At 38.1% G+C, this 24,083-nt stretch overlaps 2 protein-coding genes across 2 annotated transcripts in view; one reads left to right on the top strand and one right to left on the bottom strand.

Annotated features, from left to right (window-relative positions):
- The window catches only part of COL4A4 (collagen type IV alpha 4 chain), a 56,620-nt gene extending 52,138 nt beyond the window's left edge, over window positions 1–4,482 (bottom strand). The window contains exons 1-3 of the mRNA XM_056499263.1: window positions 4,427–4,482; window positions 3,522–3,561; window positions 1,584–1,661 (exon numbers count right to left, since the gene is read on the bottom strand). Of these exons, the coding sequence (XP_056355238.1) occupies window positions 1,584–1,661; window positions 3,522–3,561; window positions 4,427–4,482 (174 nt within the window). The remainder of the gene's footprint in view (window positions 1–1,583; window positions 1,662–3,521; window positions 3,562–4,426) is intronic.
- Window positions 4,483–7,982: 3,500 nt separating this feature from the next.
- COL4A3 (collagen type IV alpha 3 chain) overlaps window positions 7,983–24,083 on the top strand; it is a 54,114-nt gene continuing 38,013 nt past the window's right edge. The window contains exons 1-6 of the mRNA XM_056498732.1: window positions 7,983–8,102; window positions 19,010–19,066; window positions 21,711–21,800; window positions 22,815–22,859; window positions 23,338–23,382; window positions 23,676–23,738. Coding sequence (XP_056354707.1) covers window positions 8,022–8,102; window positions 19,010–19,066; window positions 21,711–21,800; window positions 22,815–22,859; window positions 23,338–23,382; window positions 23,676–23,738 — 381 coding nt within the window. The 5' untranslated portion in view covers window positions 7,983–8,021. The remainder of the gene's footprint in view (window positions 8,103–19,009; window positions 19,067–21,710; window positions 21,801–22,814; window positions 22,860–23,337; window positions 23,383–23,675; window positions 23,739–24,083) is intronic.

Consider the following 24,083-nt stretch of genomic DNA (forward strand, 5'->3'; position numbering starts at 1 on the left):
TAATATAAATGTCTACATGAAATATGAATTCATATTACATTGGAGATACTTTATCCATTATCCATCAAGGTACTTATTTCAGAGCTTTTTCAGAAAATGGTACAATTCTCAGACTTATAGTTGCATAACAACATTAAATTCATTTTGAAATGTTTACTACACTTCTATTTGGCACTTAGGCCCAGTTCCTTGGAATGGTTTAGAAAACTAACTGCAAATGCATGAATCATAGTAAAGTTTACCTGTGATGAGGACAGCCTAGGAAAGAGCCAGAACAACTGCAGGAGATATTTATTATTGACCAATTATGGCCATGTAATTCAGAACTTCCAGGCTACTGAGCGAGAACCAAATCAGGGAAATTCCCCCTAGTTTGAAAGTCGGTTGTTTTTAAATGGCACTTCAGATCAGGTTTTTGGTATCCAAAACAGTTTTTTCAGTAGCACTGAGAGACACTGCAGTGGTACCAGTCAAAATACTTTTCCTGGGATGCCCTTTTGTTAGCACAGTGTTACAGAGATACACGCATCCTAGGCCTCTATTATGAAAATCCTACAGCATGGGGGACTTTCACATAGACATAATCCTGGAGGATTAGGATAGGATCCAAGGACACCAGGGCAGTGATCATGACACAGCAAAGTGTGCAGCTAACTGCAGAAGCACAGGAAGAAAAAGGTGTGTTTTGCTTTTCTGGCAACTCAGGTTGTACACAAAGAAATGGGGCATATGGCTGTTCCAAAATTGATCCACCATATTCAGTCTTCCTAAACCTAAACTTAACCATTAGTACTTTGGTAGAAAACAAATTTCATCACTGGAAATTTTTCAGTTAATCACCAATCAGGACATACATATACATATGTATATATATACATGTATAAAATTTTGTGTATATAAGTTTTTTCCTCACACAATGTTTAAATTATTGGTGATCTCTATATAGAGATGTATCCTGAGACAGAACAGCCAAGATAAACTAGTCATCACTGAACATATTTCAACTAGCAATTAGCAAAATGCACAGTTACTAATTTTGACCTGCAATTTGAAAAAGCCTTAGAGTTGTTTTATAATTATTCATAAGACAAAGAGAATTCGGGGATTTTTAAAAGTTAGTATCTTAAGTGAGTAAGATAAAAAGTGCAAAAAAATGTAAACATTTTTAGTCACATAACCCAAATAAGAAATAACTAAGTTCTCACAAAGCTAGAGAATGGTATGGACATTTTCTTTCAACCAGCCTCATAGTAGAAAACAAGCACAGATTTCTATATTTACATGTATTAGGAATTACATCTATCTAATTCCTAGACTGATTTCAAAGAATCCTTAATACAAGAAAGGTATCATGATTAGTACAAACCCAATTAGAAACAAAATTCTTTACAAACAATCTTAGGTTTCTTCAATGACAGCTGTACTTGATACTGGTGACAGAATGATGCTAGTTTATCAGATGTGTTTATGTCTGAATATTGATTTATTGATTTATCAACCATATTGATTTTCAGGAACAGCAGTGTGCACAAAATGAACAGTATTTACAACAGTAATTATCATTAGTTCTAATCACCACTTACCCTGGATCCTTTTTCTGGAAAGCATCGACAAACAGAACAATCCTGTCCCCCACATGGATCAATATATGCATATCCTCCCTAAAAATTGTAAGGTTATGGATTTATCAAAGCACAACAGACAACAATCCAACAATCACATCATTAAATATTGTCATCTGGACATATTAGTTAATTAGATGATTTTCAAGGCAAAAGGTCTCTTATCAACATAAATATGCTGGCAAGATAGAAGCAATAAGTAAAAGCTTATAACTGGTTGCTGTAGGAGGTGGAAGACCTTAACTACAAGTTATGTTACATAACACTAAATAGTACAGCCAAATATAATTTAGGAAACCAGCTGCACCTGAAATAAATTTTAACAGAATCAGAACTTAATTTGCAATGTAAAATTTGTAATCCATCGCTTTATTTTATGAGATTGTTCAACTACAATGAAATTATAAAAGGCAAAACAAGGTGAAGGAGCAAGAAGTTAACTCAGAGATAAAACCTTGAATTTAATTCTTGCCTATTAAAGGAAACTGAGTAGATGCATGGTTTAATTATCCATTGCCTACTATTAATTTTCTTATTTCTTGTATTAAAAATTTCTATTATTGTCCTTCTAATAGCATAGAAGTGACTGCTTTTTTCATCAAAATGCAATAAGAAAAAAAATAATATTCAAGGGGAAATGAAAACACAACAAAATGTAAATTCAGTAAATCTTCTGTGTGGTAAATGAACATGATTTTATTGTTCTTTTCTATTTCTCCAAATGTAGTAATAAACACAAATCATTGCACTTATAAACTAAGTTGGAATGTCCACTAAATAACATTCTTTTCAGTAAAACCGTGTAAATTATCAAACATTCTTTAAAAATAATTTTAACAAGGAGGTAAAAGATTTAAGAATAATGTAGGTAAACAAGTAATTGGTGATAAAACAAGTATTTCCCCAGCGTGGGTTTTCACTACTATCAAGGTCAAGATTGTTTTGTTACTGGTTTTAATACCCAACAGAACACTATAGGCTCATACTTCAATGTTTCAAGGAGAAAACACTGACAAATATTAGATAAGGAGGAAAAATCCTGTTCTTTCTATCTATAACATTTTTAGAATATCTGGAATTCCCAGACCTCAGAACAAGAGGGTATGATGATCTCTCTTACAGACTACTTGCACTACTACACACTGCATTTGCCATGAAATTACTAATCTACTCCACACTAGTCACTCATGTAGTTGTTAGGATCTTGCCTCTCCTGGAATGTCAATAGAATACAAGTGTCCAATAACTGAACTATTACCCTTTCTTCTGATTGAACAGTTACTAAAAAAAGAAAAAATTCCATCTTCAACAGCTCAAAGGGATGAGTCTGAGATTAAAAAAAAAAAAAAAACCTACAAAAAAAGAGCTTCTAAATATTTTAAAGAATGCAAAGAGGATGGACTTGAAAGAAGTTTCAGTGAGGGCATTGCAAACATAAGTGCAATATGAAAGCCAGTACAGAGAGGATAATAAAGTAGATATTGAAACTATATTCTATGTGAAATTTTGGCTTCAGAGAGATGGGACTGTCCACTGAAGCCAGTTTAAGATTGAGGCTAACACAGAGCAGAATGGAAAGCTAGAATTGACATGTGCTGTAATGCAGAACCATTTATGAGGAAGGAGACAGACTCGGTGAACAAGGGAGGGTTTTCTACATGCAGCTTTCCTAAGGCACCTCAAGAAGCCAGAATTAGCATCTAGGAAAATCCAGAGCATAAAACTGCAAAATATATAATCTGAGTAGCAGAAAGGAAAAGTCAGAACTGCAGAAATATGGAAAGGAACATTGCAGTTTTCCCACAGAGCTAATGGTCATTGTGGTGCATGTAGTGCTACTTATTTGAACTCTACCATTCTATCTCTCACCTACCTAAAGTAATTATTAATGTCACTTACCCCATCAATTCCTTGAGTTGAAAAAACAATCAGCAGCCACCTGATTTAAAAGAAGAAAACTAAATTAAAACTACACTCACAACATCAAACCTTCACAAAAATTTAGCCTTTAGGAAGTAAGAAGTGATCAAGCGTACACATGATTAATTCCTGTTCGGGGTTACTATGCAGTACTTTTATAACAGGTGCACATCATCAAGAAATGGCCTCCATGCTGTAAATATTTGTGGTTTTGGATTTGTGAGACTGAGGACAGACAGATAAGCATAAACAAGACTATGTAAAAGTCATTATAACTTCCCCTTGTAACCTGTTTCCAATCCCACAATTACAAAGGGCTAGAGAGGAACCATTCCAGACAGATTTCTCCATGGACACCATGAGGTAAAGAATGGGTAGAGACAGGAATGATCTTCATCTACCCTAAAATCAGTTAGCTGGTGCTGCTTTCTTTTGCTCTGAGGAAGAGGGCAAGAGCAAGTAGAGAGAAAAGCCACATTCAGAATAGCCACGATTCCAGAGCAGCTGCTGGGGAAGCCCAGCTCCATGCCAACCGTTGCTAGTTATGGCTTGTAAAGTTTAACAAAAAATATATATCTAAAATAAAAAAGGTAGCCCAAAATTTCTGCAGCAATACAGAAAATAAGCATTCTTTTAAACTATTATTAATACTAATATTATTTTTACTAAGAACTAAGGTGCTTACTCATTATATGAAAAGATAAATTAGGTACAGCCATAGCACACAGAATGCTGTGCACTATTCTACAGGCTACAGTGAAGCTTATTTCAAAATTACTCCAACTTTGCAAAACATCTAGGCATTTCTTATTACTGTTAAATTGATAGATGAGAATATATCTCAGTGAATCTCGTTAAAAAATGTAGTGATCTGTAAAACTCACCAGGCAGCTGTGATAAGCCACTTAATCCGTTCAAATGAATCCTTTGTTAATGCCATTCCCGCTGATTGAGGATTTGTATATGCAGCACTTTTTTTTTTCTTTAAATGGCAGGTCTTCTCTTTCCTTCTGTTTGTGAATGGTCTATAAACACTGTTCCATACTGGTGGTGTTTCCCCCTCTGAACCTGTTTATATTAAAATATACATCCAATGTACACATGAATAATTACCGATAACCAAAAATAAGTCTTAACCATTTGTATGTGTTACACTGCACAGCTTTGTGTTGGCACGACATTATACTCTTCCTATTCAGGCCACATTTTATTTTATCAGCAATCCAATTATTTCAAGGGGACTATAATGAAACTGCAGATCAACATAAAAAGGGCTACAAGATTGCAGCCTAGTAAAGATGGTCCTCATTCTCTGTTTAAAATAATGAACAAAGAGCATCTTGTATCATTATTTCCTAAAAAGTTTTTATAGCCACCATTTTAGTTAAAGGCATTAAGACAAAAGATGTAATACCCATGTAAAGTAAAAACCTAACGAACTTAAAAAAAAAAAAAAAAAACCTCAAGAAAGTATTTGCTATAGTTTTAAAACCAGACTGAGCAGCAGCATCTTTTGCAAACTGGGCTGGACCAGTCTGTGCTAGCATCTGAGCACAGGAAGACCACTCTGAATGTAGAATATAACATAAGCATTTCAGCTAAGAGTTCTATTCATGTGCATGGACAGAGAGCAATCACTGGATGCATCACCTAAAGTTTTTTAGCTTTATTTTTAAAACATTTTTTTTCTACAGTTTTTGCCAGGATTTAGGAGGCTGGAAACTCTGTGTGCAGGACAGACCAGTGGCCTCCACCATCCCACACAGTCAAATTTTGCACACATAAATTGCATTTTCCAGATTATCAGAGGCATCTGCTTTTTAGCACTCTAGTATTCCATATGTGGGAAATAATTTGGAGGAGACTGAACATTGACTAGAGTGAATGGACAGAGGTTTGCTTCCTTTGGAGAAGTCTCCTGAGTAGGCAAAGACGCTCAGTTGCTGAGCTGGGAGTAAGGATGTCAAGTGCAGCAAACTCTCTGCTCTCTGACAGCTGTTCAGGCAGCAGCCATATGTTTGTTAAACACATGAGGGTACAGTTCCTGAAACATTGCTGTTATGCTCTCTGAAATTTGTATAGTGTGGCATCTTTCTAATCAGAACTAATCTATAAATAATATTGACTCTGGTGTAGTATGCAGAGTATATCCAAATTCCACAGTACTAAGAGGAGACTTTGGAAGCTGCTGTACACTGACTGATGAATAAATAGCCTAAAGGCAGCCAGTCCATGCTGCAAGATCACTCTCTACATGTATTGTACAGTACTCCATTCATCTGTCAAATTCTTACAGTCTTGCTGTGCCCCAGTTCCCCCTCTGTAAGAAAAGAAAAAAAAAACAATATCCCCAATAAAAAAATAATATTCCAACAACATTCCTACCTCACTGATTTTTTACATTAGTAATATAAACAATATGAGCAAAATTGTGAGGCAATAAAATATTGCAGGGATTGATTGCCTCAAATGGAAAAATCCAAGCCAGTCATAAAGTTTTAGACTTTGCAGACATGTGTTCCTGTTGCCCACTATCCATCTCATTATTTAATTATCCAAACAGCTTCTGAAAATTAAGAAGAAAATAAAAAAGAAAAATATATTTGGTATATTTGCTTTGTATTAGCAGCAAAACTTTTATTTTCAAATTAAAATTCATTTTGATCCAACCCATTGACACAGTTTGAAATAATACTTAATGCATGAGTGGAAGACTTGCAACCCTCTGTTCGTTATGTTGGCATGGCTATCTAAACTCCATCATTTTCTGAACAAGCTGAATTCTTCAGCAGCTAATACAATAACAGAAAGAATACAAGCTGTTGTTTAGATTGATGTGTCAAATTGATCTCATTTTTTATGTTTTTGAAGCAATCACAACAGTTACCTCAATAAAATATCCCCAGGATAGCACACTTACTGCCACCAAAGGAACAGGTTTCATATGAGACCACCAAACTTCACCTCAGCCTCAGAAAACATTAGGGGAAAAGCTGGCACTATAACATAATCTAGATGTTTACTTTCTAGACAAGAATCAGGAGGCAAGACAATTTCATTCTCAGTAACTCTGCTAAAGAGCAGGAGACATAAGCCACAGTTTGAGGCAGATACAAAGTTAATAAGGTAAAAAAAGATTAGAGCAGTCCTAATTGTTTTTTCATCACATCCAAAGGAAGCAACAACATATGCAACAATACAACACAAGTTGTAAAGTCAAGGATTCAGAATTTGTGAAATAAAAAGTGGGGTGTGTGCTCAGTGGTAATATGGTTCTTTTATGCATATAATTAGGACAGTCATTTAAGTACATGAACCTATATGCTGTTTTCCATAGGACTTCTGCCTCATTCATATGAGGCATATTATTTAATATGACATATTCAACACTCTTTCATCCTTTCCAGTAAGTCCTATTTTTTCATTTACAGTGTTTATAAAACTTTGCGTTTTATACTAAATTCATACAACTTTAATGTTTCTCACAGAAATATTCCTGAAAATAGTATTATCCTTTCTTTACCATAGAGAGCCAAGGAAAAAAAAACAAAGTTAAAATAATTGAGTATCAGTTACTATAGAAGAAGACAAACTTTAATTAGATGCACTTTTCAATTGCTTTCTAGAATTAAAGTTGACCTACGGTGTTCATGTACTGGTGCTTTTGTTGGATTTTTGGGAAGTAGCTCTACAGGCAGCTGCAGGTAGACATTTTGGCACAACTGATGCTAAGCCTGACTGCACAGGTGTTTAGACAGACAAGATTGCCTGAGTTTGTAGCTCTCGGATAATATCATGGATTATAACAGTATCGGCAACACAGTGCGCATCACGATTCCACAGGCTTTCTGTGGATGGACGCTGTCAATAACGGACACGGTGAGCGCGCTGCCTTTCCCGGTACCCCTCGCTCCCGCCCGGTTTCACCGTGCCCTTCTCCCCGCCGGACCCCGCTCGGCGCGGGCGCAGCCCGTGCTCGCTCGGGCGGTGACGGGGCTGGCCCCGGCCCGGTCCCGCTCCCCCTGCGCGGCCCCGCGCCTCGGGCGGGCCCGCCACCTGCGGGGGACGGAGCCAGCGGGCAAAGCCGGGCCGCCTCCCGCTGGCCCGGGACGGGGCTGCCCCTCAGCGCGCTGCCCCTCAGCGCTGCCCAGCCCCGTCCCGAGGAGAGTCAGGTGCCCTCGCCCGCGGCTGCCCGTCCGCGGCGCTCACCTCAGCTCTCAGCGGGAAAGCGCCGGCACCTCGCTCACTCCATGCCCGCTGAGGACGGACGGACGGAGGACCGGCGCTGCCAGCGCTGCCCAAGGCAGGACACGGCGGGGGGGTGTGAGGGGGTGGAGGAGAGGGGTGGCCGGGGCGGGGCCGCGACCCGGGAGCGCTGAGGCGGGTGCGGAGCAGGAACCCTCAGGCCAAAACCCACGGGAGGGCGGGGGGCAGAGTCGAAGCGCCCCGGGAGCCGCGCAGGCAGCGCCGAAGGGGGGGATGGCCGGCGGGGGCTGCCCCGGCCGCCTGGCGCCGGTGCTGCTGCTCGCCCTGCTCTGGCCGGGCCGCGCCGCGGCGGAGGTGAGTGAGGGAGGGAGGGAGTGAGCGCCGGGACGGGCGGTGGCGCGGGTCCCGCGGGGCGGCGGCGCGCCTGGGGCAGAGCGGGCTCGGCCCGCGCTCCCGCTGCCGCCGCGCTGCGTTGGCCGCTGGTGGGGCAGGGAAGGTGAATGCGTGTGTTTCAAGTGATGCGCCTCGTATGCACGCCCGGGCAGGACTAGGTGAGGCGAGGCACATCTCGCCCAGCTGCCGAGCACCGCTACCGGACACCGGCGGGGGGATGAGGACGGAAGAGAAGGCCCTGCACGGGGCACTGCGTCCCCGCTGGGCTCAGGAGCTGCCCGTCCTTCCAGCTGGGGGGACGGAGCGGGTGGGATGCGGGCTCCGTCCCGCCAGCAGCCCGGGAAGCGGTGCGGGACCCGGCGTGCGAGGGGATGGTCCCCGAGGCAGACACCTCCGGAGCGGCACGCGCCGTCTGGAGCACCTGTGCCACCTTCGTGGCAAAATCATTTACAGATTGTCTTTCAGGCTTAATGATGAGTGTCCATCGCCGTTTGGTCAATAAATTCTTTTAGATGGTGTTGTATAATCTTTTCCGTGCCTTTCTCCAGTGTCTGGTTATAACATTTGGACTGTGCATTTCCATGGGAGAAGAGCAGTCAGCTGTGAGGGTGCACGGGTCGGTGTAGCTCTCAACACTTCTGGCAGTTATCAAACAGAAAACTGCTGCTTTCGCTAAACTTCTGGTATAAATCAAACACGCGAAATTGGCAGTTTCAAAGTTTCTGGCAAACCTGAAACACAAGAAACTGCCAGTTTTAGTAAATTTCAAGTTATTTGTCCCGTAATAGTCAACAATGTTATTTTTTTTGTTGTTGTACCAGTATGTATGAGTAAAGCTCTAACACCATACATGAAATCTTTACTATCTCTCAAAACATTTTGAAGTTCACTTTTTTAAGGAAGAAATCTGAGCTTATACTTTGGTGTTGCTAAAGCAGAGCCACATTTTGCTATAATAATCTGAAGCAGTCTGATTAGTAATAATGTTTTTTCTCAACTCATGCAGCGCTTTCACTCACCCATTCTGGGTAGAGTGTCTGGAAACAGCATGAGTGCCTCACGCAGTATGTTGGGTTTTTTTCATGGCACTCTAACTCGACTGGCAGTCTAGTTTAATCATTTAACAAAGATCTAATTGTTTTATTTGTAAAGGAATTAAAATACCTCTTAGTTTTTATGTAGAACAGAGGTACCAGATCTATTTACAAAGTATGTGTTTTCTGCAGAGTTGTTTCAGGCTCCATCTAGATCTTGATGTGGAAGATTAATAACTCAAGACCTGTCTCTCTCCTCTCAGTTTGCTGGTTTTTGTTCCATTCTCCTCTTCCTCTGCTGATACCTGCCATCCATTGCCCTTGTTGCTCTGAAGAGGTGGATATCAACATGTGGGCTTCTGAATGGCTTTTAGCAAGCACAGGCTGTGTTCCAGGAATGCCCCTCCTCTCCCACAACACACAGACACTTTTTCTAAGCTTCTCTTCTGGCAGCTTTATCTAAACTCCTAATTAAATATTAGTGGCTACTGCAATTGACATGAGGTAATTGATTAATAAATCATTGCATCTTGTGTAAACTGTTCATTGCAAAGAAATAGGTATAGGCAATGTTCTAAAATCATGCTACGCTTTCATGTCAAAATAAATTGATGTTTGACCAGCAAGCAATACTTTTGCTGTTTGCATCAATTAAAAATGTTTCAACATAGAAAATTTCAGGTGTAGTTTATTCCTGAAGACAGGAAAACAAATTACTCATTTGTGCCTGCTGCTGTTTATACAGTAAATTTTAGTCCTAGTAGCTCTTCACAGAGTCTAGACTTCCCTGCCCTTAGGAGGCTGAACATTCTGGCACCTGCTAGGGAGTATTATTGTCTGCATTCTTGGCCACTGGCATGCTCTAATCACATCTTCTGAAAACTCAGCAGAAGTAGCATCTTCCCATGTCAAAGGCTTTTCAGCTTTGATAAGCTTCTTTTTTCTTCCTTGACTTGAAATACTGGTGTTACAATTATTCAGATTTTTCCACTCTTCATTTAAATATTTTTGAATCATCATAATCAGTATGTTTTCACAGGATAAATGAGTCTTCCTATTAATTTCCTTTTCATTGCTTAATTTTGTCTAACTGGAACTGATAGTGTCTTGATGGAAATGTACAATTCAATTAATTTCCTTAAGTGTGTCCAGTCTTTCGATACTATTTATGTACTTATCTTATGTCTTCAAATTAAACACTAATCTAAAAATGTTCCTTGAACTTTGTTGTTTCAAATGACATGTAGTTTCCATTTGTCCGAATAGGAAAAATACCTTGGTCAGTTCATTAGTACTCAATCGACATTGTGGCACTGATAGTTTTCCTGATGGCATCATGTTAGTATTTATTCAGAACAAAATAAAGAGAGCTTCTACTTGAGCAAGATTACTTGCTTGCAAGTTATCTGCATCTCATCTTACTACCACTTTTTAATTTGTTTTATAAATACTGTTGCAATGTTTGTTAGCTCATAGGATAAAATTAGGTGCACTTTGTTATGTTTTTGCCTCCATCACAACATTTCATATTTTTTATCATGTGCTGGTGGCGAAGGAGGGGACATAACAATCTTGGTGACTGTAAGACTTGGGAAGATCTGTTTTGCATCCTCTTCCTCACTCATACTGTCTGTGACTAGATGCAGGTGTCCATATTTCACAACTAATTTCATTTCTTGCAAATGTTAGAATTTGTATGCAAGTACTTGAAATTAATATTCTTTCCTTCCTAATAGCAATATTTATTCCTAATTATACACGACCTATATTGCTGTCACAAATAGATCTTTATATATGGCTCTGGAAGGGTAAAGTGATGTTCTAGTTCAACAATGGCTATCTCCAAGGCTGGCAAGAATGGGATGCAGGCTTGGTTTGACAAGGAGTCAGTGTTGGAGGCACCAAGTGTCATGGTGAGAATGTTCCTTGTCTGACAGCCTTTGGAAGCCCCCAGGTTCTTTGTTGCACAAGCAGCTGAGAAGGGAAGATGTGCACCTGAATATACAAGAGAGTTCACAGAGCATGTTAGAAAAACAAGTCTTTTGTGAAGTGCCCTCTTTGATTTGGTTAATCTGATTCCAGCTCTGAAGTCAAGGAGGGTGTTACTCTGAGAATTGGCTCCAGCTTCTGCTGGACTGTTCTTCTCCTGATTGCCTCTACATTTATTGTAATTCAGCCATCACCTCCATAGAGAAACAGGCCAATGTCACAGCACTGCAGAGAGCAAGGCTTTTCCTACTGAGCCAAGAGAGGTGGCATAAATTAGCAGAATTACCCTAATTTTTGTGCATCCAAATTGATAGAGTTCTGCTGGTTTGCAGCACATTGCTCTGATGGCCAAGAAATGTGTAGTCTGCCTATGTGTGTGCTGCTTCATACATCTGAAAGATAAACCTTCTTGGGTGACCTAAGTAGACATCTGTAAAAATTGAACTGTTGACACTTAATACCTTTTCTAAAAAGCCTGCAAGACAAATACACATTTAAGCAAAAGTCTATAGTTCAAGTTATTTTGCTGGCTGAATAATACCTTTAAAATTGTTAGACTAGGCAGGCAAACATTGGTTCTTTCTTCACTGCTTTGAATTCCATAGAGATAGAACCATTTTGCTTATGATCTGTGCTAGCAGTCTTTTCTGCAATACCTAGAGCTGATTTGATGTAACAGATCTTTGAAACAAAATACTTTGCTATTAAGTGCAGCTAGTATGGGATGTCCGGTCATCTGTTTTACTGTCACATTCTCACCTTACTGCCTAACAAAGTAATGCTAGAAGCATATTGGCATGGATTACAGGAGCCTAGGAGGGAGGTGAAATGTGAAGTACAAAAAGACTTTTTCCTTAACTGTTTGCAGCCCCAGTCTCTCACAGTCATACTGAAAAAGTTCAATTTTGTCACACCTAATATATTTTAGTTCCATTTTCCTTATTTGTTTTAGCAATTTTGTGATAGGATACAAGTCTCACAGGTTTACAGGTTTTTCATTTTGCCTGATTTAGTGAAGACCTTTTAGCTAGGACTTTGTACTGCATTTTTACTCAAATTATTTTGGAGGGAGCTGCAGGAAGAAGTGACCTTTAATTTTTTTAATCTGTGAAATCACAGAGCCTTTCAAAGAAGGAAAAACCAAAGCATGTGCAATAAGCCTTCTCTGAACAAGCTACTGTTGCTTTCATTGCTATTTGCACCACTTAACAGAAGATGCACACCAGGAATTTTATGAATATACAAATATACAGGCCTGAGGAGACAAAAATTTTAGTGAATACCATTCCCACACTCAATAGCTGGGAAGAAATATAAAATGTGTGAGTTAATGCTAACCATACTGTGATAGGTAAGAAAAAATTCACTAGTTAAATGGTGTGTATTCTTTGTTATTAGGTTGCTCTTTTAAGGTGATTGTTAGGAAGGAAGAGCACGGATGAATAAGCTGATTGAACACCCTTAAGACTTTGCTACACAAAACAAAATTGTGTGGCCTGAATTGCTTAATCTTTTTTTCCTCGGAGAGAAGAAAAATATTTATTTCTGATGTCCCCATGTCCTCTTCAAGGTCAGGAGAAGAAACCAACCCTGGAGATGGAGTTTATGGCTCTGTCTTTGGAGATTTTGCACATCTGGATATATCAGGAAGAGTTTGGTTCCATATCTGATAGTCCTTATCACAGTGACTTCCACCCTAATGAGGTAATTTGTAGAGTAAGGTACTGGTCATTATAAAGTGTTTAAACATTCTGTGGTTTAGAAGAAGAAGGAAAAGCATCATTCTCTTTATGTAAAGAGAGAGAAATTCTGTATCTTCTCTTCATAGTAATTTACATACACTTCCAAAAAATAGGAGATTTGAGAGCCTCAACATAAAGTTTTCCTAAACTGCACACAATATGCCAGTTCTGCTTATATAGATATGAATAATTGTAGGCAATGTCTACAAAATAGGCTTTAGTGGCCATCACTCCAGAGCTCACAAATAATTTGAATTCATGAAAATTCAGTGTGCTTATTTTTTTTCTGCATCAAAACATTTTATCTGTTTTATCCTTCCCACTGACAGTGAGTTGGAAAGAAGGGAGAAGCTCAGTAGAATTAATTATGCTGCATCTGCTTGAAGAAGAGTGTGGTTGGCACCATGGGAGTTGTATGTGGAACACACTCCCAATGACACAGTGGTGTGTTTTCCTTTATGAACACCTATATTACAGTGGTTTATTGGAACTTCTGTATGAATAGTGGTTTCTTGGAACCTGCACAAACAGGTTCATTCACAGAAAAAAAAAATAGGCTGTACAGTAAGTATATCAACAAAAAAAGAAGCAAGAGATAACAGAAGTTCTCTGAAAATTTTGTTTTCATCTGGCTTATACTTTTTAACCTAAGGTTGTGTTACTGCTTTTTATTGTGCTAAGTGTGGATAATTATGAAAGAATTGTATAATGGTATAAAACTATTTGTTATACAAAGTTTTTATACAAAAAACTTCTTTAAAGTTTTTATACAAAAGCCAACAGGCTTTTGCTGTAAAAATTAAGAGAATTTTTTCAAAGTGGTTTCAATCTCTGAAGTGAAAAAAGGGGTTCGTACACATATTCTCCTTGGCATAATAGAAAGTTGTTTAAATGTTCACATACAGAAGCTTCTTCCATTTCTCTCTACATGTCAATTAGCTTAGTTGGTTTGAAATACCATTATAAATATATCTTTATATTGAATGAACTAATTGCTTCCAGAAGAACACATACCAGTTTAAAATTAAGGATTTAAACTAAGGAAATTCTTACCAAGTTCAGTTAAAATGTGCATTAACATCATGTGACCATGAATTGTGTATCTCTAAGTTAAACACAAAGTCCTGCTTCTGTGAAGTGTTATGTTTTCCTATGACCACAGATGCCCCTCACACTGAAAGCAGCACATAACTAGTAATTCAAGGGTTGTGTCATCAATGGGGCATTTTGATTCAATAGTTATTCCCTGAGCAAGGTTCTCATTATAGGTGTTTAATGGAGCTCATTCAACAACTGCACTGCCTGCAGCATAACAGTTGTCTCCTGCTGTGTGTTTTATACCCAGGCTCTCTGTTGGGTGCTATTGACCAGGGTGTTCATTAGTTAAGTTACAGGTGTATTTCTTCATAGTGGAAAGTCTAAATGAAATTATTTTCATCCTGTGCTAGGTATTCAACTGGTAAGCAAAATGCTGTGAATTGTGATAGCATACAGAGGGTTGTTAACAGGAGTCTTCTAAGGTAGGAATGTCTGTCTGGCTGCCTTCCAGTTCACAAGTCACTACACAATGTTACAGGGTTTGGGAACTGACATATTTTCCTTCATCTCATCATCTCCTATTTCTGCTCTATGTTGTCTATACTTATTGAAGGCTTAATAATTTGGTTTTGTTGTACTGTTCCAGCAATCACTAAAAAAACATGAAGTTCTTCGTGGTCTTTGATAATTTTAATGAATTCATGTTTGATGCTTAGAATGCATGAAAAACTTCTAGTATACAGATTCTAATTGTGAGACTGGTATTTTGTTTTGATAGCAATGTTTTGGAGTGAGGGGACCTCATTCTCCAGGACCTTGCATGCTCCATGGTGATTTGCAGTTGTGCAACATGAGGAATATGCTGCCAGGGTCACGTATCCACTAACCTTGTCTAGCTAGAATTCCTGATTGTGCTAATCTAGATAAGTGTCTTAATACAGGTGCATCAGAAGAAAAAGATTTTCTTTATATAGCTTTTCTCACAGCGGGAACCTTTTTCTGTAAAGCTCTGCTCTCAGATCCTCTTGTGCAGGTTAAGATAAATTTTCAAAATTGTAGCTGTATCCAAGCTAGAAACTTTAGCTACCACCACAATGTTCTTCAGAAAGTACAGCATTTAACCTATGTGCAATATACTTACCCCAACTCAAATCTGCAGTGTAGTTAAATGGTAGAGCAAAACATTCCACTTCCTAAAGTCGCAATGTATTACTCTCACCTTTATTAGATGCAGTAGAAAACATGTAATAGAGAATGAGTGAAATGGGCCTTTTGAAGTTTTAAGCACCATACTAACATCAACTGTTGGAGCAGAGTTGTTCTATATGCTCAGTTGTGATTTATAGACACAGCTGGGATGTGTAAAGTGATTGCTCTGCACTGAGACAGCCCAGGAAGCATTAAAAAAATCTCCATGTGTCAGCAGCCCTTGAAAATTCATAATCAAGACTTAAGGGAGCTGGCTCACTGATACGTAATTTTTAATAAATATTGGCATTTAAGAGAAATTACAGAAAACTTGAAATTAGCTGATAAGTTACTTCCACTTAAAAAGGACCACTGTGATGACATGCATATTTTTAGGCTGCTCAGGATATCATTAATGAGCAGAAAAATGGAAAAAAATAAAAAAAAAAGTGGTACACGGAAAAATAGATATTATCAAGTAAGTCTTGTTCTACGTAGTGAGAGAGTTCTAATTTAGTGATTTTGTAAATTAGGAGATAAAGACCTAATGGCAGGATAGATGAGATGCTAATAAGTATCAAGTTTAAATGAAAAATTACTTATGCATTTTTAAAAATAAGTCTGATCAGCTGTTAGAACAACCAGTGAAGGAAAGTGACAGCTTCATCACCCACTTGAGAGAAGACACCTGGGCTATTTTTACTGTCCACAATAATTAATGGATATCACTTGCAGTGCTTTTAATTCATTTGAAAATACCTCATGTTGTACAGTCATCTTTCATTTATGTTAACCAGGATTTACTTTGGGCATCAGTGGAGTTCATCCATGAAATTAAAGACCAGTTAGGCCAAAAGTGCAAACTTAAGACCCACTTCAGCCACTTTACTATATTCCTACACAATGCATTTAATTTCATCTCAGTTTACATCCAAATGTTTTTATTGCTTATCCTGTGTGGTCTTGGTCTGAAATATACTTTAAGAATATGATTTTTGTTTGCTGCTGCAACACATTTTGCTGCCTCTCTGTTCTGGGTGCAGGATTTTTAATACAAATATGTATTTCGAAATTATTGCTGAGCTACTCTGATCTTCTCTAGATCTGGAAAAACAAAGAAATACTCTGACAGTTCTGTCATTGTATATATAATTCCAAAAAATAGATCAGTGGAGAAATACTGTATCATCCTCACTTTGGCTCTGTTTGTCTGTACTCCACCTTCCTGCCTTTAAACCATTCCCAGTAGGACTGCATTGCCCTACCAATGTGAGTGACAGCACTCAGAGCCTGTGCTAGTGACAGAATAGGGAGGCTAGCATTGCTTGCTCTTCTTACATTAAGACTTTGTCGCATCCTTTGGCATATTCAGGTTTGATAATGTTCCTAAATACATTCTCTGACATTCTTCATGTAACCAGTGCTACTGGCAAAGTGCTGAGAACTGTGTTAGATTCCCTCCAAATTGTTGCCACCACTGCAGTGGCTAAGTAGCAGTGCCATGCTCAATCTACATTAACCTTTGTATGGGTGACACCATAGTCTGGGTGTCAACATAGTCTGTTATTTCTTCTTTCCATGTCTTTCCTTGAGGAACTATGTGAAGGAGAAGACTGGAATACTTTCTAAGCAGTTGGTTACGTTACTCTCTGAATCAGGAGCAGGAAGAGGTCAGAGCCCTGTAGAATCCAATCTCATTGGAGTGTAGGAAGGGCAGTTCAGTGTTGTAGATGAGGTTGCACCCACTGAACAAAACCTGCTGCCTCAAGGTAAATGTGCCTCAAGATGTATTGCTGGAATTGTGTATCTGTTTAATATAATACTGTGACTATCACCAAAAACCACTTTGGAGAAGAGCTTTTCTGTAAATTACTCCAAGTGCTGTGGGGTTTTAATTTGGATTCCTTGGTAAATTGATTTGATTTAGTATTCATATAATGATCTGGCTGTATCCTTTGACCTAGTTTTTAGATCAAAAATAGTCTTCATCTAAGCTTATTATAATAAAAATCACAAAACCAAAAAACATGCTGTAAACCTGTGGCTTTGGTTAATACACTTACTTATGTAGATGTTATTGTGAGAATTTTGAATAAACTGTTAATAACTAATACTCAGTTTCCTTATGTTATAACCTGGAAACATCATATTGATTTTTTTATGATCTTTTGATAAAGGAGCTGCAGGCATCTTGCAAGGATGTGAAAGCATCCAGCAGTATAAGTGAGCAATGATTTTTTGGTTCAAAGCCCCTGTACAGAAGGCATAATCTAATCTTACGTAAAAAATCATATGCCAAAACATTTAGTATTATCCAGCTAACTGACTGTGTAATGTTAAATCATCTTTGGTCTTTTCAGTTTAGTTTAAAGTGATATGTGTACACAAAAAGACCTAAATAGATCTGAAAGCTTACTAATGGCAAATTAAACACATTCTAAGCATTCTGACTTCTTGAAGAGCAAAGGCTCTCTTTCTTTCAATAGTTTATTAACTTAGATTAATGTTATAATGTCATAATTTTCTACATGTTCATGCATTTCTCTTCACATTGGATTGTCTTTAATTGTAAGATAAAAGGGTTTGTTCTGTATCTGTACACGTCAAATCTTCTGCAGATTATACCTGTTGCAGGAGAGTAATTTAATTTTTTTATTTCTTCACATGTCCTGAAAACTGTGCTTTGCATACAGATACTGGAAACAAGCTGCTTCTAGTTTGCTTTCACAGGCAGAAATAAGGTACAACCCCATGTGGGTCTATAGAATTATGATGGTACATGTCTGTGTATACATCTTGCCTTGAGCAACTACCCTTTTTATATTGCTTAGCAGACCTCTAACAATAATCACTTTTAAAGAGAATGCTTTGGGTTGCAAGGCACTGTCATTGAATAAGGAACAAGAAAATCAGTTGTTTTATAAGCTATCCCAAATTTATTTGGAGATATACATCACTTTAGCCTTTTGATTTGATATTTAAAGGCTTAAAATATCTGTCATATAAGTGAGTTGATGAATTTAGATTATCCAGTACCAGACCAATTGACCTCACCAAGGATAAATCAGGATTATTCTTACGTCTCTGGTGATTAAATCATATTGATTAATAAAATAGTAAAGGTAGCTTAGTTAGATAGTTTCTGTTTTACATGATACCCTTGTTTTCCAAATTTCTGCTGCAGTACCACTTGAATTCTAGCTGTCAGATCAGGGTGAGAGTGAGTCTTCTTTAAATATGACAAAGAATTAACTATTTAATGTTTGCAACTCTTTAGAAATCTAGCTTGAAACATCAGGTTTCAAGAACCTATTGATCTGTCCATAAATCAGAGGCAGACACAATTATTTCTTGAGGATTTGCCTTTCATGGCAAACTGATTTTAATTTCTGCTCTATTTTGGAAATAAACGTTTAAGTATCTGTTCACTGGAGGAATGCTCCCTGCAGCTGTTTTTAGATTGATAGATGGCATAGTCTCACCAAAGTTCAGCCACCTAAAAGACAAGCAGCAACTGTCAGGAATTGTCAAGCCCTAGAGAGCAGTAACTACTTGCTGCATCTTTCCTCGTCATAAAAGAAACATAAAAGTTACAAATTGAATTACTGTGAATACTGAAACACTGAGAAACTTTAGGGGTTAGTTAATTCTGTCTGCAAGATCTCACAAATGCTCTAATTTGTCTTGAAAGACAATACAGAGGAATAATGAACTCTTTGCCACTGTTGAGAATTGCTTCTTCACAAATATTTTTTCAAAAGTTGTATTATCTGTGAAATAATTACTTACTAAAACCACTGAGATCTTACTTGCCTCTCTCCAAACAACTCAATAAGAAAAATAATTGTATTATACAGTTTGTATTCTTGTTTTTCAGAACTGTGTATGCAAAGGTAAAAGTCCCTGCTTTTGTGATAGCACAAAAGGTAGTAAGGTAAGAACAGATACATTTTCCTTTTTTAATATTAGCTTATATACTTGGAAATTGTTGATAAATTACTTCAGTTGATACAGTGAGTGAATTTAGTGTGTGATGATATTTTGCCAACAGAGTCTACAGAGAATGATTACCTTACAAAATTCTGTTAACTTTGGGGAACTGTTTAACTAAGACTTTTCCACTAAATTTTTTTACTGCATTAGTATGTTTACAGCACTGTATGATGTTTGGACACCAGCAGAACAACTGTCCGAAGCACGAAGTCTCTTTCATTGATTCCTAACAAATACTATTACCTTGACAGCTGCTCTCCTGTTACAAATTTCATAATGCCATCAGGAGTTCAGTGCTTCCCTCTTTCCATCTCTGGACCCTGCCCACCCCCCTTTGCCAGTTCCTGAAGGAAAGCTGCACACACTGGCATCAAACAGATAAACCTCCTGTAGATCAAACAGGGGATGAGTTTCTGGGTCCTAATCATAAACACCTTGCCAGCACTGAAGGAACAGCAAATCCATCAGCAGTAACAGATCCACAGTTCTGCCTGTTGCCAGTAGCAGCTTGGCAGAGGCTGAGTGGCTTTTAGACGAACCTGAATTACACAAATGCCAAAAATTCTTTGAAACTCCTGCTTGCAGTTGGAAGAACAATTGATTCACAAATGAAAGGGGCATTATTGAGGAATTCGTGGTTGTAATTTAGGTGACCCATGAACACAGGAGTTGCCATACTAAACCTTATCAACAGATTCCAGACATCTATAAAGATCTAGGATTACGATTAATACCACTGATCAGTCCCATCTGCTTTTGTGAAGTTGGAGAAAATTTATCTGGAATTAAATATATTCATTATTAAAATATGTATTATTAAGTGGGAAAGGAGAATACTAATATTTTCAGTAAAGCCTCCCTGTTTATTTTTTATATTACTAGTTGGTCTAACCTGACTTCATCCTAAGCAGTGAAATTGAAACCTGTTGAAAACCTAGGAAAAAATAGCTGCCCACTAAAAGAGAACTATTAGTAAGAATGGACACCCACAACTTGTCTTTATCAGTTCCATGAAAAATAACTGTGCAATTTGTGGGTAAACCATTGTTTAGACTGATGAAGCTTTTTATGTAGAAAATCAAGATAATGACATTAATCAACATGTTTTGATACCTATTCAGTGTTCAGAACCCTCCCACCTGAAAATCCTCTGATGTTGTTGATTTGCTAAGAAGGAAGTGTGGCTAAAATTGCCTTTTCTGTAGAGAGGGCAGTGAAGCTGTCAGGGGAGCACAGTGCTGCTCTGGATTCAGACAGCATCCATGGCTCTTGCCTGGGGCAGGCAGGTCGTGGAGTTTGGTTTTCCTGTGAGCTGGTACAGAACCCCCTCCAGCGGCTCATCTTGGGATAGCATTCATCATCCTCCTGCCTTAGGGTGCTGCTACATGAAATAAACTATTTTTTATTAAAAGCTATGCCGATTATTATATAGATCTCACAGACTCTTTATAATGCAATTCTTATTTTCATATGTGTTAAAATACTGTGGCATTACATTCTATCTTGAGTGATATAAATATATATAATTATTATTTTTTACTTTTTATTTCATTTAGAAGCTGTTTAAAATCCGGCAAGTTTTTGGGATTTTGAGGAATGAGAATTGGTGCAGGAAAAAGCCAAAATAGACATCTCTTGGCTCCTGTCTTGTACATCAAATAGGACACTCAAAGTTCTGTACAGCAGAATTTCACATGCTTTCTTTGTATAACTTTGTATGAAGCAGTAGGAAAATTGGGTCTGAGAGGTTTGATAATCCTGTTCTCTCTCTCCCATGTCATGCTGTGATGTAAAAGGTGTTGAAATGGCAGCTCTGCACTGATGTAAAACTGCACGTGCTAAATTGCTGCTGTCTGAAGGGCTGAAACACCTTTTCCATGAGCTTCCAGGCTTGAAGCACTTCATTTAAACCAAGACTTGCATCTTCTGTATTTGACTAAAAAACTGAAAATGCCCCTTTCACTCTAGCTTAGCTTCCTGTATTCTGTTTCCATAACTTCATTTTTGTTTCCTTTACATAGTTTATTTGAATTTGATCTTTAAAAAAACTACATGAAAAACTAATTTGGTGTCTTAATCTCTGAGATTCAGAAAAATTTAAGATACTTGTCATGTAAAGCAAGGGTTTTTTATTCTGTCTGAATGGTTTTGTTGCATTTCATTCTCACTGTTTTCTTCCTTGGCTTTCATGAAGATATATTGATGGTTTGGAACTGGCCTTGCTGTACAGCAGAATTAAGTTTCTCAATTTGTGTTGCTAAACATAATACAGAAGTATTAACAAGGAATATGTATCAGCTGCCTTCTTAAACTTTTCATGCTGTCAGCTAACTTCTGTGCTCTGCAAAATCCTGAGTACTATCTTGTGCTCTGATAATTCAGCCATACTTATGAGCATGTGGTGCCGTGGGGCCAAGGCAGCCCAGAGATGGACCAGAAAAACAGGTCAGTGTGGTCAAGGGCAGTGGATCTGCCACAGCAGCAGGAAGCCAGGAGGTACTGAAAGCAATGAATGCCTTAGAAATAAGCTATCAAAAGGAGAATTCATGGATATTTGAAGAGTTTCATTATCTTAATGTTTACAGGGTGAAAAAGGCTTTCCTGGTGTTCCAGGTCCACCTGGTCAAAGAGGCTTTCCTGGTCCAGAAGGGCCTCCAGGGCCACAGGGACCAAAGGTAGGTATGTATGTGAGATAGAGAGATGCACACAGAGAAGCTGCTGTGCTTGATGGTCAGAGTTGGCTATGGCTGCGTAGATAATTCTGTTTTACAAAACCAGACCAAACCAAAACCTGTCTCACAGCTTCCCCTTTGGTAGGGATGTTGTTTGGTCACCAGCTGCAAGGATCATTTTGACTGCACAAGGGTAGGGCTGATATGACCATGGGCTTTTGTTGTCAGTTTTCCATTGGCCAGTGCTAAAGTAGCTGGACTGACCTGCCAGAGACAATGAACAGGGGTCTAGACAGATTTTTGCAGCATACCCTCAGGTTTTGTCTTAGTATCAATTAACATCTTGACATTTGTTGCTGAAAAGAAAGTAAACATGCTACTACTGAGACAAATATGAAACGTAGATTTAAGCAAATTTGAAGAGAAAGATGTTTTTTAAGGTAAATATTGATCTGTTTAGAAAATACCTGGTTGCCTGCAGTGTGGAGGGAGTGGCTTCAGTGACTTGAGCTTTCTTTCTTTTCTGTATGGCTAAACTGAGGCTGAATATGAATTTTCAATAACACAGTTATTTGTTTTGACTTATGATGAGATATAGATATTTTTTTCACTATGAGGGTAGGAGGGTGGTGAGATACTGAACAGGATCCCCATCCCTGGAAGTTCAAGGCCAAGTTGTATGAAGCTTTGAGCAACCTGTTCTAGTGGAAGAGGTCTCTGCCTGTGTCACGGGGGTTTAAACTAGATCATCTTTAAGGTTCCTTCTGAACCATTCTGTGATTCTGTGATACATCCCCTGTAAACGCTGAAAGGGAAGGCAGGACACCACAATTCATGCAAGTTGAATGAAGTGCTTGTTTTCTTTATTGACTGCAATAGGCCAGTCATTTATTTATTTATATAGCTGGTTTTGTGTGCATGTATTGATATTGAAAATATTATATGTCCTGTTGACATTTATGTGCTCTTCCTCAGTAGAAACATACTGAAAAATATCACTTTCCATTTCTGATCTAGGGTTCTCCAGGGTTTACAGGCTTAGTTGGACCCAAAGGTATACGAGTAAGTGTTTGTATTTTAAACAAACTTACATGTATTAAATGTCATGCTAATTGCCAATTTAGTTCAATAATTTGTGAAAATAAAAGCAAAACATAATGTCTAATTTCAAAGTATGATTAAAATTTATGACACTGTCTCTGTAAAATATTATTTATTTTTAGAACTTTTGCCCTTTTTGTTACACCGTACATTCAAGGTTGTTGCTGTATATATTTAATATTTGGGTGTGCAGTAAAAAAGTCAGAGTAGAATACCACAAAGAGTTGTTTGGGTTTTTTTTTCTGTGGGCAAAATGAGTGTGAGTTACCTGTGTGTAACCATTATGCTTGATTCACAGTCAGAAGAGTTAAGGTAGTAATAATCTTTTAATAGAATCATACTTGCATTAATCCTTATTATGACTTTAACCAAAGAAAAATTGCCTAATGAGCTTTTGTTTAATATTCATAATATTATTTCTCTGGTTTAATATCATTAGGGACTCCCAGGAATACCTGGATTTTCAGGTCCTCCAGGCCTTCCTGTAAGTAAAAATGGAACTGATTTAACCATTTCTCTCTTACTTCAGTCTTTAGTGCACAATTATCCTCAGCTCAATGTGCTCACTCTAGTCTCATCATCAACATTGTTTCTGTCAATTGGCATAGAGATAAAAATCTTGGCATCAGCAATTCTTACTCATTGTAATGATTTAAGAACACATTGTAATCTGTCAAGTCTTGTGAACATTGCTCTAATATAAACTCTTTCAGTGTTTCTGTAGGGCAATATGAATGTGCAAAAACAAAGATTGTGTCAATTTCGTGCTTCTTTTAGGGTGAACCAGGAGCTGTTGGTCCTCCTGGGCTCCCGGGTGTTCCAGGATGCAACGGCACCAAGGTACAAACCAAGCTGAGTGTTCTGGAGATTGCATTTGGCTGTGCTTGGGAGTGGCCAAAAAGTGTTTTAAATTTCCCCCCAATATACAACATTGACTTGTTTTGGTTTGTGACTTCATCAGCTAGAAAAACTTCTGTCATGGGACCAGAGAAAGGAAAAGTGCTACTTTTTGTGCAAAATAAATACTTAAATAATACATTCTAATGGCCTTTGCTAAAAGATAAGAATAACATTTGATATTTTGACAGATACTTTTTTCCATTAAATGCAGAAGACCTAATCAGTTTTTGTTCAACCTCCTCTTTTTGGTGCAATGGGTTATAAAGGAGATAGTTAATCCATTTT

This window comes from Oenanthe melanoleuca, chromosome 9 (genome assembly GCF_029582105.1).
Source record: "Oenanthe melanoleuca isolate GR-GAL-2019-014 chromosome 9, OMel1.0, whole genome shotgun sequence".
NCBI lineage: Eukaryota > Metazoa > Chordata > Aves > Passeriformes > Muscicapidae > Oenanthe > Oenanthe melanoleuca.